This window comes from Lactuca serriola, chromosome 7, assembly GCF_051521515.1.
Source record: "Lactuca serriola cultivar US96UC23 chromosome 7, Lser_US96UC23_V15, whole genome shotgun sequence".
In the NCBI taxonomy this organism is placed as follows: Eukaryota; Viridiplantae; Streptophyta; class Magnoliopsida; order Asterales; family Asteraceae; genus Lactuca; species Lactuca serriola.
The window spans coordinates 122902869-122917358 of record NC_136414.1 but is presented as its reverse complement, the minus strand read 5'-3'; the positions used below and the strand labels follow the sequence as shown (position 1 = coordinate 122917358).

The 14490-nt window shown below is 37.7% G+C and overlaps 1 protein-coding gene across 1 annotated transcript in view; it reads right to left on the bottom strand.

Moving 5' to 3' along the window:
- LOC145064325 (protein SABRE-like) overlaps positions 1-13460 on the bottom strand; it is a 35405-nt gene extending 21945 nt beyond the window's left edge. The window contains exon 1 of the mRNA XM_079011798.1: positions 13159-13460. Coding sequence (XP_078867924.1) covers positions 13159-13460 — 302 coding nt within the window. The remainder of the gene's footprint in view (positions 1-13158) is intronic.
- Positions 13461-14490: the final 1030 nt, after the last annotated feature.

Below are 14490 nucleotides of genomic sequence, written 5' to 3'. Positions count from 1 at the left end.
TGGATGGGAAGGGCTTGGGATATTGAGATTTTTGCATAGCATGCCCTTCCATCTCAAGCTTATTTGGTTCATTTGGTGCAAAGTGTGAAGGAAGTCTAAGGTTAGGGTTCCAAGGTAGAAGTCTAGGGTTCCAAGGTATGAATCCATCCCTACTTATTTTGAATTCAAGTTTATGCTAATGGGGGAATCTAAATCCGATTTCCAACTCATTTGATGGCTATGGTTTTATTTTTTACAATTATATGATGATTGATATGTTTTCTAATTTAAGTATCCTTTGGTAGATTTGATGTTAGAGTGGATATCTCATCAAAAACCCTATACTCCAATGATGATGATGTCGTTAATTTGTTTGCTAGATGATTCAATGACCATTAAAGTAGTTTTGTAGCAAAAATCATTCATGGATGCACAAACTTAAGAAAATGAGAGAATCAAGTATTAATGATATAAATCTAGAGATTATTAGCTATATTTTCTAGTTTGAATTGGTTTAATGAAGATAGTTATGCAAAGGATATCCATAATCATGGATTGATGCATTGGAATTAGATTTGGAAGTTAACATGAAGAATCACCTCATCTATATGTGGTTTTAGTGGTTGTTTAACCACAAGGGTAAAATGGGAACAAATGAAGGAATTGGAAATTTCATTTCTATGAAGCGAAATTCTACAGATAGATAGGAAATGTATCATATACATCATTTGTGTTGAATTTGAAGCGAATTGAGTAGAAGAATTTCAAGATAATTCCATTGAGTCATTGAGAACATTAAGGCACTTTCTCCGTTAAAATGAGTTTAATGATCAATAAATTCCAAGAGTTATTGTGAAGATTTAACGGATTAAGTCAATGTAATTAGTGTTGCTTAATGACTAACATTGGAGCTTGGAAGTCCTTATTAATTGTACAAGTGTTGATTATAGGAAGCTTAATGGTTAAATACTTGTAATGGGCTTAAAATATTGAATAATAGAGGCGTTTGATTTGTTGTGAAATATAACGGTCGGAATGCAGATATTTCTCTTTTAACCCTTGGAGTAATATTATTTTTGCATGGAGGGTCCCTACATACGTCAGGCGTACATATGCGTACGCTTAGCATACTAGGGAGGAGTGTACGCGTGCATGCACCACGTACGTTGGGTGTACCAAAGAGTACATGGGGCGTACGTGGCTTAAGAACATAACCCTAATTTTAGGGAAAGGACCCTATTTAAACACTTTTATTCTATTTGGAGCTTACCCTAAACAATCTCTATTGCCTCTTATCGTCCTCAAACCCTAGTTTTGCAAAAGAGTGTGATCGTTGAGATTAAAAGTGTTTTTGGTGGCAATTTTAGTGGGTTTGCAAGAAGCAGAAGGTGGTGGTCAAGTCTTGAACGTGGGTGAGCTTATAGATCATGCATCTACTTCATCTTGGGGAGCTCTTGGAGGTAAAAAGTCCAGACCTTGCTTATTCCTTTCGCTAGAGTTAGGGCTAGTTATGAGTTCATTTTTGGTCTATGGATCCTCTTTTGTGAGTTTAAGCAACTCCAGAGGTTAAGGATGTTAGATCTAGGTCCCTTTGTCTGGTTAAAAGCATAAAAATGCTAACTTGATGGTTGTTATGGCAACATGCATGAGTTTAATGTCCTAAAGAGAGTTTTAATGGATAAAATGAAGTGTTGGGTTCCCATATGGCATGTAAAGGCATAAAGTTGCCAACTTTATGCCCTAGGACCTCTAATATGACCCAGATCTAGATTTTGACGAAATGTCTACATGAATTAAGCACCTAATGGTCATTTGTGCAAAAACAGCTTGTACGTTGGGCATACTGATTTGTACGCTGCGTATATACCCAAAGGATCTAGTACGCTAAGCGTACTGATGAGGTACGCTAGGCGTATGCTCCCCAGTGGAGTTTGGGCTTCATTGGGCTTTTGAGCTATTTGGGCCTTATTCAGCCTTGAGCCTGGACCCATTAACAATTATTAGGCCTTGTTACTTGTTTTGGACCATAGGTGGCACGGTTGGGGCCTATTTAGGAAGAAAGGCTTTTGGGCCACATTTCGGGAGTTTGGACTTAGGATTTTGGGCCCTTGGCTAGGTTTGTGTCATAATCGTAATTAAAGTAATTTGTACATTTATACGGTGTGATATTTTTGGATTGGTAGCCGAGCTGCTATTATATTCAGCAGACCGAGGTGAGTCTTTTCCCGGTATTATGGGTTGAAGGCACCAATGTCAGCCCATTATTTGTTTATGAAAAATGTTAGTTGTTGTGCTTTACATGTTGTGATCGGGTTGAAACACACCTTAGGGCGGGGGCCCAATATGATATTGTTGGATAAGGTGTCTAAGTCCATAACTATATTTAGTATGTACTTGACCCGGTTTGGCATGATCCGTTTGGGTTGCATGGCATCATAATAATTGGATAGACAAAATGAGAAAAGGACACTTATGGTTTGTTAATATATTATAAGTTTTAATATATTATTTAATTAGTATTGATCAAGAATTAATTTGAAATCAATTTTGTGATCAAAAAGAGACTAATTATTTATATGGGGATTGATTTGTAAATCATTCATTCTTATGTAGTGGGCTTATGGTTCATGATTCACTAGATTAGGCTAGCACCCATTGGGTGCTTCATGGAGGTTAAACCCATTGATCATGGAGGAAATGAAAAGTCATGCACGTTAGGCTTTACATGGTGTAACCCTACATGTGACACACTATATAAAGAGCCCCATGGCAAGCAAAATCGGCACTAAGACAAGAACAAGGAGGGATAGCCGATTTTTGTGATCAAGTATTTCTTCTCTCAAGTTATTCCAAGAGTTGTAGTGTTGTGTGAAACATTTGAGGCATCACATTTGGGTGTTAGGCTCATAAGGTCTTGAAGGAATCCAAGCTACAAAAAAGGTATGTCATTCTACTAGTTTTATATTACAAGTACCCCATTCCATGCTAGTTAGGATGAGAACCTTGGAAAATGAAATTTTCATGAATATTAGAGAAAACATAAATCCAAGGTTTCTAGGGTTGCATGTACACCATATGAGTGTTAGAATGCTCAAAACCCATCAGTGGTATAAAGGCATAGGCTTGTTTTCTTTGTATTTGATGCAAACTGGTTGAAAGAGGTCGAAATTCTTCAATCTGTACAATGAATTCGCTGAGTCCATGGGGGGACTCGACGAGTCCAAGTGAAAATGCATCCTACTCGTCGAGTAGGTTCTTGAACTCGGTGAGTAGGAGCCCCTGTGTAGATTTTCGAGTTTTGCTGTTGGAAATGTACTAGAATCATTACCCTAAATTGTTTTGGACTTATAAAACCTGTTTTTCATGGTGTAATGATTATGTTAATCCATTTTCAATGGTTATTATCAACTTTTTAAGTTTTATATATGTTTATATGATTCTTGAAATGGTTGATATGAATGTTCATGCTTATGAGTTTTAGTAAGATCATAGAAATTATTTGCAAATTGTTTGATGATGTAATTCTTGATCTAAGTGTAATTGATGGAGTCCATAATTTGTCCTCAAGTTATGGATTACCAAAAGTCATTTATTTAAAGAGTCATTAAAGAACCATAGGTTACATAAAATGAAGAGTCTTCATTTTAATAAACCATCAAACTCATAAGTTATGAATATGAAAGGTTTTGAATAGTTTCAAAACTTGCCCTCAAGTTTTGGAATTTGTAAAGTCATTTTAGAAAACTTTAATTCCATACCCTAGAGTTTTAAAAGTTAAAATTCAACCCTTATACTTTATAATATTATAAGTTAATAATATATATATATATATATATATATATATATATATATATAAGAGGAAGTCAGTTTTACCGTTAGTATGCCTCATTCACGAAGCTGATCTCTAAGGGGGGGGGGGGGTATAAGGTTGTTGTCTATAAAATGGCAGCTTAATCGGTGTCCACTCTCACCCACCGCTTCCTTGACTGGTGGAGGGTCGTTAGCCGAACGAGTAGGACAAGGACTATAATTCTCATTAAAAGTATAATGATAAATATGAAGTAACTAAACCTTTTTTAAAATTCCCATTCTTAGTTACTTTAGGAAAATGTGAAATTGGTGCTAACCCATGAAATTACACTTTGTACCTTACCAAGTCGTTGGTGGAGCGTATGTGGATAACCGACACACTAACATGGACTAGTAAGAGTGGCAAAGGGTGGCTTAATCTTTATCATAGATCGGTGGAGCGTGTGTAGATAACCGACACATTGATTAGGTGACAAAGATTAAGGGTACCAAGTTAATTTGCATGGTTATTCACACATTGTTTGTGATCCTCGGCATCCCAGTCACAAACTTGAGAGGGCACAATCAAGATTTACACATGCCATTGAAAAGTTCAATGAATCTCAAAAGAATCTAGGAGTTTCAATCCAATTAAAACCTAATAATTTATTTTGTTTCTCATAGTGGAAATTGGTGAATCGTCATTCACTTACCTTCAAATACTTTATAGCTTGGATTACGGCATCCCTCTTCCAAGTTATAAAGTATTGTGTTGGGCCCTAGCCTTAATATTACATTTGGGTGTCTTATTAAGGATCCTATATCTAATCTAAACTTGTCTTTCTTCTTTTCAGATGTCTTCCAACATTGTTGCTTCTGGCTCAAACCCTACCGACTCCTTCTCTCTCATGAACCTCTGTGGGAGAGTCACTTTTGATGGTTCAAAATTTAATGATTGGATCAGGAACATCAGGATGGTCACGTGTTACGAGGAAAAAGAATATGTCCTCGACAAGGAGCTGAAAGAAATTGATGAGTCTACTGTTACTCCAGAGGAGATCGCTGACTTTAGGGCACATGAGAGAGATGCTACCAAAGTGGCATGTATCATGTTGGCCACAATGACATCTAAACTCTAGAAGTCCTATGAGGACTTTTACCTTTTTGAGATGCACATGGACTTGATAGACCGCTACCAACAGAGTTCTCGTCAAGAGAGGTATGAAATCATCTCTTCCATGATAACAATTTGAATGAAGGATGGACCGTTTGTTGAAATTGAATGTGAACTTCCCGGAGGAGTTGGCTATTGATATCATATTGCACTTCGTACCTACTTGTTATGATCAGTTCCGAATGACCTATCATATGAAAAAGGAAGAGGTCACACTCAGCAAGATTCAAGGACTTTTGAAGACCGCCGAAACCGGTATCAAAGGTAAATTGGTTGTTACTGCTCCTACTCCTAACACCGCCCGTGTTCTTGCAATTAGGAAAAGTAAAGGGAAGAAGAGGAAGACCCCTTCGAAGGGTACCAAGGGAAAGTATCTTGATGGCTCCTCTTCAAGTGGAACCACATGTGGTTTTGTTACTCCTTCTTCCAACCCAAAGGAAGCTCAATGCTTCTATTGTCAGGAAAAGGGGCACTGGAAACGAAACTGCCCCAAGTACCTGCAAGATGTTAAGGATGGGAAGGTCAAACCTTCCCATGTAGGTATTTACACTATATTGTCTAATAACTAACTACATACTAATTGTTGGGTCCTTGATACAGGTTGTGGTATTCATATATGTTCTAATTTTCAGGGCCTAAGAAGAAGTGAGGATGTAGAGCACGAAAAGATAAACTTGATCATGGGGAATAGGAAAGCTTAACCTGTCACCAAGATTGGAGTTTATTCTTTGTTGCTAAGTAGTGGGTTAGTGTTAGATTTGAATAAGTGTTGTTACTCATACGAAATGGCGAGAAATATTATTTCTTTTCACGGTTTGTACAAACAAGGGTTCACTTTTTCATTTGATAATGAATGTGGTCGTATTAATGCTTTTTATAATAATGTTCTTTATTTTAAAGCATTACCTTATGATGGGGTAGATGAAACTATGTCGGTTGTAGATAACTTAGGAAATAATGTATTGTATATCGATTCTTCCACTAGTTTGGATAAAGCATTTTTGTGGCATTGTCGTCTTGGACATGTTAACAAGAAGCACATAGGCCAACTCAAGAACACTGGAGTCTTGGAGTCATTTGACTTAAGGTCAGATGATAGTTGTGAGTCTTGTTTACTTGGAAAATGACAAAGTCACCCTTCACTGGTTCTTGTGCTAGGGGTGAAGGTTTTTTGGACCTCATACATACATATGTGTATGGACCCTTTAGAACCGCCAAAAGGGATGCTAATCGCTTCTATGTGACTTTTACTGATGATTATAGTAGATATGGTTATGTCTACTTAATCAAGCATCAGTTAGAAACTTTTGAAAAGTTCAAAGAGTTTAAACAAGAAATGGAGAATCAGCTGGGCAGGTACATTAAGATGCTCCAATCCGATCAAGGAGGAGAGTATCTTAGTACAGAGTTCCTTGACTATCTTAAGGAATGTGGAATTTTTTCACAATTGACACCTCCTAGAACACCACAACTTAATGGTGTGGTTGAGAGGCACAATCGAACCTTATTAGACATGGTTCGTTCCATGATGAGTCGAGCTTCGTTACCAATCTGATCTTGGGGGTAAGTCTTAGAGACTGTTGCCCATATCCTAAATCAAGTCCCTACCAAAAGGGTTGCCAAAACACCTCACGAGATGTGGACTGGGAAAGTTCCCAGTTTAGACCACATCAAGATTTGGGGTTGCGACGCTTTCGTGAGACATGAGACTCAGGATAAGCGCAAACCTCATAGTAAGCGGTGTATTTTCATCGGCTACCCACATAAATCCTTTGGTTACCTCTTCTACAGACCCAATGAGAATGTGGTCTTTGTGGCAAGGAGAGGGGTCTTTTGCAAGAGAGTTTATAAGCCAAGGAAACAGTGGTAGGCAAATTGATCTTGAAGAACTTCAAGAGTTAAGCGGTGAAGGAACCTCAAATCCTAGCAATCAACCTGAGGAGGAAACTCTTGTTGATGAGTCCGTACCTTTGAGGCATTCGACAAGAGTTAGGAATCCACCTGAGCATTACTATGGTTTTCATATTACTGCAGAAGGTGATGCATTTATCAGTGATAGTACACTGGTAAATTTGGATGAGCCTAACAACTTTAAGGAGGCCATGGAAGGCCCTGAGTCTGCCAAATGGAAAGAGGCCATGGACAACAAGATTTAGTCCATGTATGACAATCAAGTTTGGAACTTGGTTGACAATGTACCGAGTCATAATACAGTCGGGTGCAAATGGATCTTTAAGAAGAAGACCGACATGGATGGGAATGTACACACTTATAAAGCGTGACTGGTTGCGAAGGGCTTTACTCAAACTCTAGGAGTTGACTATGATGAGACCATCTCACCAGTAGCAAAGATTAAGTCTATTAGGGTTATGCTAGCCATAGCTGCATTTCATGATTATGAAATATGGAAAATGGATGTCAAAACCGCTTTCGTTAATGGAAAGTTGTCTGAGGATGTTTACATGAGTCAAACAGAGAGTTTTGTCGATGCAAAGCACCCTAATAGAGTGTGTAAGCTTGATAAATCTATCTATGGATTAAAACAAGCATCTCACAGATGGAATCTTTGTTTCGATGACAAAGTCAAAGAGTTTGGGTTTTCGAGGAGCGAAGATGAGTCATGTGTATATGTTAAGGCTAATGGGAGTATAGTTAGCTTTTTGGTATTGTATGGGATGACATACTACTCATAGGAAATGACATCCCAACCTTGCAAGAGGTTAAATCCTGGCTTGGGAAGTGTTTCGCTATGAACGACCTTGGAGAAGTTGCCTATATCCTATGGATAAGGATATTGAGGGACAGGAGTAAGAGACTAATTGGACTTAGTCAAAGTACCTACTTGGATAAGGTGTTAAAAAGGTTCAGCATGCAGGATTCCAAGAAAGGTGACTTACCAATCTAGAGTAACACTAAACTGAGTAAGACTCAGAGCCTGAGTACAAAGTCTGAGATAGCTGAGATGAGTCGAGTACCATATGCTTCCGCTGTAGGCTCGATCATGTATGCTATGACTTGTACTCACCCTGATGTAGCTTTTACTTTGAGCATGGTCAGCAGATATCAAGGGAATCCGAGCAAGGCTCACTATACTGCGGTAAAGAATATTCTCAAGTACCTATGGAGGACTAGGGACTGGTTCCTTACCCTTGGTGGGAGTGATGACTTGAGAGTTTTGGGGTATAGTGATGCTAGCTTCCAGACTGATAGGGATAGTTTCCGCTCTCAGTCGGGCTGGGTCTTTACCCTAAACGGAGGAGCGATTACTTGGAAAAGTTCTAAGAAAGAAACATTAGCTGATTCAACTTGCAAATCAAAGTACATAGCAGCAAGCGAGGCGGAAAAGGAGGCTATATGGCTAAAGAACTTCATTGGAGACCTTGGAGTTGTACCAACTATTAAGGAGCCTATGGAGATTTTCTGTGATAATGAGGGTGCAGTTGCCTTAGCTAAGGAACCAAGGGATCACGGAAGATCCAGACACATCGACAAAAAATACCACTTCATTAGACATCGGATAGAAGGACTCCTCGTGGTAAAGAGGGTATCATCGAACGAGAACCCAGCAGATCCCCTCACGAAGAGACTGTGTAGGGTTAAGCATTTTCAGCATGCGAGGCACATCGGGATGAAGGATAATATTAGTTTTGTAGATTAGATAGTTATTTATGAAGCTTGTAAAATGTAATTGACATTTGATGAGTAAATAAAATTTGTTTTTTATTTATAAGTAAAGTGTTGCTATCTTGTGTCAATTATTTACTATTGTTTCAATTTTGCATGTTTTGACTTCCAGAATAATTACTTTATTCAAACTCTCCATAGTCAGTCATATTTTAGAAGTAGATATGAATCAAGATTGTCATGAATTGGGCTTGTAGATGTCTAAGGTGTTAGACATAGCAAAAATTGCTACAACATTCATGAGTGCTCATAAGTTTTGAGTATTAGATTCAACCCACGCTCACTTGTATCACTTCATGGAATTTATCTTGAGTGATCGTGAGACGGTAATATTATATAAGTCTTCAAACCTAGAGATATGAGTTGTTGATTATGAGTTGGTCGTGCATTAATTGTATGAAAACGCATCGGTAACTTGATGTTATAAAACGTGCTTTTGTGTATGATTCAATAAGTAGTTAGTGCAAGCATATGATTCGAAGTTTAGATGTTCCTTCTGGTCCTTGGAGGATTTGAAGCGATATCTGGGCCCCTCGATGATTTTGTTTTGACCTATGTACCGGGCTCGGTCATAACCAAATTGATGTGTTCAGTTTAGTTTTATTTCAAACAAATCAGAAATCGGGAAACAAACTGATGGACAATAAGTACGACATTGTTCCATGTATTTGTCCAGCTGATATCTAGAACAGAGGATTATATGATCACTTATCTTAAATGGCGCATCATCATCTTAGTTCCGTGAGACTTTGAAAGAGCTACGATGGTCGGTTCTTGAAGTCATACATGTAACTATAGTTATTAGACTTATCCAAGTGGGAGACTGTTGGATAAGGTGTCTAAGTCCATAACTATATTTAGTATGTACTTGACCCGGTTTGACATGGTCCATTTAGGTTGCATGGCATCATAATAATTGGATAGACAAACTGAGAAAAGGACACTTATGGTTTGTTAATATATTATAAGTTCTAATATATTATTTAATTAGTATTAATTAAGAATTAATTTGGAATTAATTTTGCAATAAAAAAGAGACTAATTAAATATATGGGGATTTATTTGTAAATCGATCATTCTTATGTAGTGGGCTTATGGTTCATGATTCACTAGATTGGGCTAGGACCCCTTGGGTGCTTCTTGGATGCTCCATGGTGGTTAAAACCCATGGATCATGGAGGAAATGAAAAGTCATGAACATTAGGGTTTATATGGTGTAACCCTACACGTGACACACTATATAAAGAGCCCCATGGCAAGAAAAACCGGCACTAAGACAAGAACAAGTAGGGCTAGCCGATTTTTGTGATCAAGTGTTTCTTCTCTAAAGTTATTCCAAGAGTTGTGGTGTTGTATGAAACATTTTAGGCATCGTATTTGGGGTGCTAGGCTTACAAGGTCTTAAAGGAATCCAAGCTACAAGAAAGGTATGTCATTCTACTAGTTTTATATTACAAGTACCCTATGCCATGCTAGTTAAGATGAGAACCTTGGAAAATGAAATTTGCATGAATATTAGAGAAAACAGAGATCCAAAGTTTATAGGGTTCCATGTACACCATAAGAGTGTTAGAATGCTCAAAATCCATAAGATATGTTAGGTTGAAATATACCCCAAGGCGGGGCCCACTGTGATATGTTGGATTGAAATATACCCCAGGGAGAGGCCACGTGGTGGGGGTCGATATTTGTGTTGGGTTGGAATGAATCCCATGGTTGGGCCCATTTGTATGATTAAATAAGTGTTATTTTGGGAAACTCACTAAGATTTTTCTTATTGTTTATTTGGGTACTTTCAGGTATTTCCGATACTAAGGGTAAGGGCTCAGCTTGATGGCGTTGCATTCACTCTCTAGTATTTTCCGCTTTATTTGTTATGGATACTCTAATCTTTTGTCATGACTTGATGTAATGGATTTCTTTGCTTATGAATGAAATTCCCATTTTTAAAAATCAAAACTTTTATCTGGGTTTTTGGGTTGTTACAAGTTGGTATCAGAGCCTTAATTTGAGGGATTTGGGCGAACTCTTGGGTGTGTCAGAATTCAAACTGAGGAAATGGTAGGCCTTTTTCAAAAGAAACAAAAGTTAAGTTTTTCTAAAAACGGTTTACTTAAGTAATAGGAGAGTGAAATGCGTGAAATTGGCCGAACTCAATTAAGTGTTTCCCAATGTATTAACCATGCTAGGAATATATTTTTCGGAATTGATGTTGACTCTGTTATTTGCTAAGTGTATGCTTTCAAAGTTTTATATGTTTAAGATTGCATTGACCCAGAATGATGGATTCTGCCTTATTTCATGTGCCTTGTTTGGTTGTGGTCTTAGGGTAGAAGCTTTATTTGACAAGCTATGTGATTCTATTTATGTATAACTTGCATGCATAGGACAACCTGCGGTGTTGATTGAGGTTTCTGGTTCTGTGAGGATTGAGAAATCCTAAAAGAGTCTAGGATATATGTATGTGTTGTATGTTGCAGGTCATTTATTATCTATAGTAGGGTGAATTAGAGGTATCAAGTATGGCCTTGTGGAATGTACAGGTAGGTATGGGAGGTAGTATTGGGCCTGTACTACTGAAAGAACAAGACTTGTACCCAAGACAAGGACAAGCCTAGAAGCTCCAAGGAGTACGGTGGGGAGGAATCCCTTTGAGCTTCCTTATCAATTGTTTTCTATGTTGTATTTTCAGTTGAGGATGGTGATGGAAACGTGAGGAGGTTCATGTTCAGGATCAGTTTTAGGCTCTAGTGCAGAGCTGATTGACCAGAGGTTACGCGAGCTTATCGCAACTAGGTTATTCGCGGCATCCTTGACACTACCCCAATGATTTTTGGTACCGTCAAGGAGGGGATCATGAAGATTATGGAGGGGCAGCTCAGGTCTTTCTGAGTTGAGATCGTTGTGGGTCAAATTAGGACTCGAACTCCCTCATTCCGGGAGTTCAAGGCGTGTGGTGCGCCCGAGTTCTTTGGGGTTAAGGACCCCATCGCTAGTCGTTGCTGGATCGCTGACATGGAGAATGCTCAGCACACATGTTTTTCCCCGATACGGAAAAGGTAGGATTCACGTCCTGTATGCTGAGGGACCGAGCGCGATATTGGTGGGAGGAGGTTACCAACGAGGTAGGATCGGCGGGTGTGATTGAGATGACATGGGAGGAGTTTGTCCGCAGATTTGATTTGTAGTTTGCACCGGCCATTGAGGTGCAACAGCTGGTGAGGGAGTTCGAGGACCTTCACCAGACTACAAAGACGGTGGCAGAGATTACCGCCAAGTTTAGGGAGAAAGTTCTATTAGTTCCACAGTACGCTGCGAATGAGGAGATGAGGAAGACGAGATATCATGCTTTTCTGAGGGATGATATTCAGGAGTTTGTGAGTCTCTTAGGAACCCTAAATGACATGATTGATAAGGCCCGTGAGCGGTAAATCGAGTTAGAGATTCGCACGAAGCAGAAGACGGAGCAGGTTCAGACGGCAGTAGGTCTGGCTAAGAAGCCTAATACCACTGATGTTCACAGTAGAGGCCAGCAGGGTCGGGGCTGATGCGCTAAGTACAGCAAGCTGCACGGTGGACCTTGTTGATCAGTGGGATCAGGATGCATTGGTTGTGGTCTGGCGGGCCATATGAGACTCCATAGTCATAGGAAGAGTCTGGTTATTATCGGTAGGAGCTACAAAGAATTCAGGCAAACACTCATGCAAAGAAGACGGTTTTGTGTCGGACATAAGTTGGGATTTAAGAGGCCCATATTTAGAGTCAATAGCTACTAAGAAACTCAATCAACCATCTTCTCCCTTTGGGATTGTTGAATTCGTGTGTTAGAGCTTGTGTGGTTAGTGGGTAGATCATCTGTCAAATGACCATCTTTTGAATGCCTTTTAAAGTAGATTCTTGATTGTCTTATACATTCCATGTAATTAGACTCATTCAAATTTTTTTATCTAGTAATCTTGAAATCCATCAGAATCACATCATCCATAACTAAATTCTTGAACTCACCATCTATGAAGGCTTGAGAAGAGACAATGTTGATGAGGGCAAATAGAAAAGAGAACAAAACAACATTCTCTCCTACTTATTCGAAAAAAAGTTGCTCATTAGGGTAGCGGGAAAACAAGAAAGCTAACCCTAATTACACACTCTAACATCGTGTAACAACAATAAGAGATAAAAGGTCAAATTATCGAATAACATGTAAAATATGTGTCTGGACTCTAAATTAGGAAGGATTCCTATGATAGATCTCCTACAATTTGGCTAATTATGATTATTATACTTTGTAAACTCTAACCAACTATAGCATTTTCATTTTTTTTCTTATTAGGAATTATTATACATTATAAAATTTACCCACCTATAACAATGAAGATCATTTTGTATTTCAATGATGGGGTAGATTTTTCCAAGTACAATGTTGTAGTAGAAAGATGAAAGTAGGATGCTATAACAAACACCTCAATGAAAGTACATTTCTTTTTTCTAGCATTTTCCTATGTGTGAAATTGATAAACATAGAAGAAACGAACCTGTGATGGCCAAACTCAAACAAGACACCAAATTCTTCACAAATAAAATGAGCGGAGGATTTGTGTATCGTGGATCCATCCCCTGCACATAAGCTTTCATTGCCCTTGGAGCAAGATATATTATCACCCAGATGAATAACAATAGGTAACATTTGTAACTTTAGATACACGGAGGGCTTGGAACCTGGATCTTTAGACAAATCAAGTCGAAGATCTTTAATCTCTAAAGAAGCTTTCGGTGTCTGCCAAAAATTCATGAAAAGATAAACTGAAACTGTTTTATAAACTAAAGATGGCCTCATTGATTAACATGAAAAGAAAACAAATATATCATCACAAACCATAACAAGGGACACTAAACCCCAACTAATCACATAACTGTTACCAAGTAAAATGCCCCATCACTAGAGATATTTTTCAAGCTTACCTCAACATTCATTAAGGATGTGGCAGTGGTTAATATATAGTTAAAAGTATAAGCTTCGCTAGGAGGGTAAGGAATGCTATTTATATATTCCCTGATACATACAAGTGAAGTGAGCATCCCAAAGTAAGTATCTAGCACTCGCAAAATTTTGCCACTTCCAGAATGAAAAGTGAAGTTGGGTGTGGTCTTGACATGTTTATTTTCAAAGAATATAACATCCAGGTTCAACTTTGGGTAGAATCTTTTTGTTGGTTGGTCTGGTCAGAAGATGTGATGGAAAAAGCAATGACAAATGTGATTGTGCTAAGGTCATCCCAATAGGGATTTAATGGTGAGTTTAATGGGCAAGAAGTGAGATCAATACATTAAACCCACCATTATGGGTGAAGTTTAATGAATTGGGGTTTAATCCCCATTAAACGGTGGTATGGATTTTTTTAACCATTTCACCAATAAAACTTTGTATTTAAAAAATTACACACTACACACATGCACAAGGTATATGTCATTATTTTCTGATTATAATATATTTGTAATTTATTTTATTTTATATTCAGTAATTTAAATCATCAAGTTAATTTGTATTATAATATTCTAAACAAAAAAATATTTAAATCTTAAAAATATTTTAAAAGGATAACATATATAACAATCCTTAATTATTAATTTGTAATTTTTAATTTCTAATTAATGTAATATTATAGTTTTACAATATTATTTATAAAAAGATATAATAAAATGTTGATGTGGAAACTCATTGAACTCTTAAAATTTTAATGGAGTGTAGAGTTTAATAGATAAAATGATATAGTTAGTCGAATGATGATGTGACAATCCATTAAACTCTTATGAGTCTTAAGAGTTTATTAGATAAAATGTTGATGTGGAAATTCATTGAACTCTTA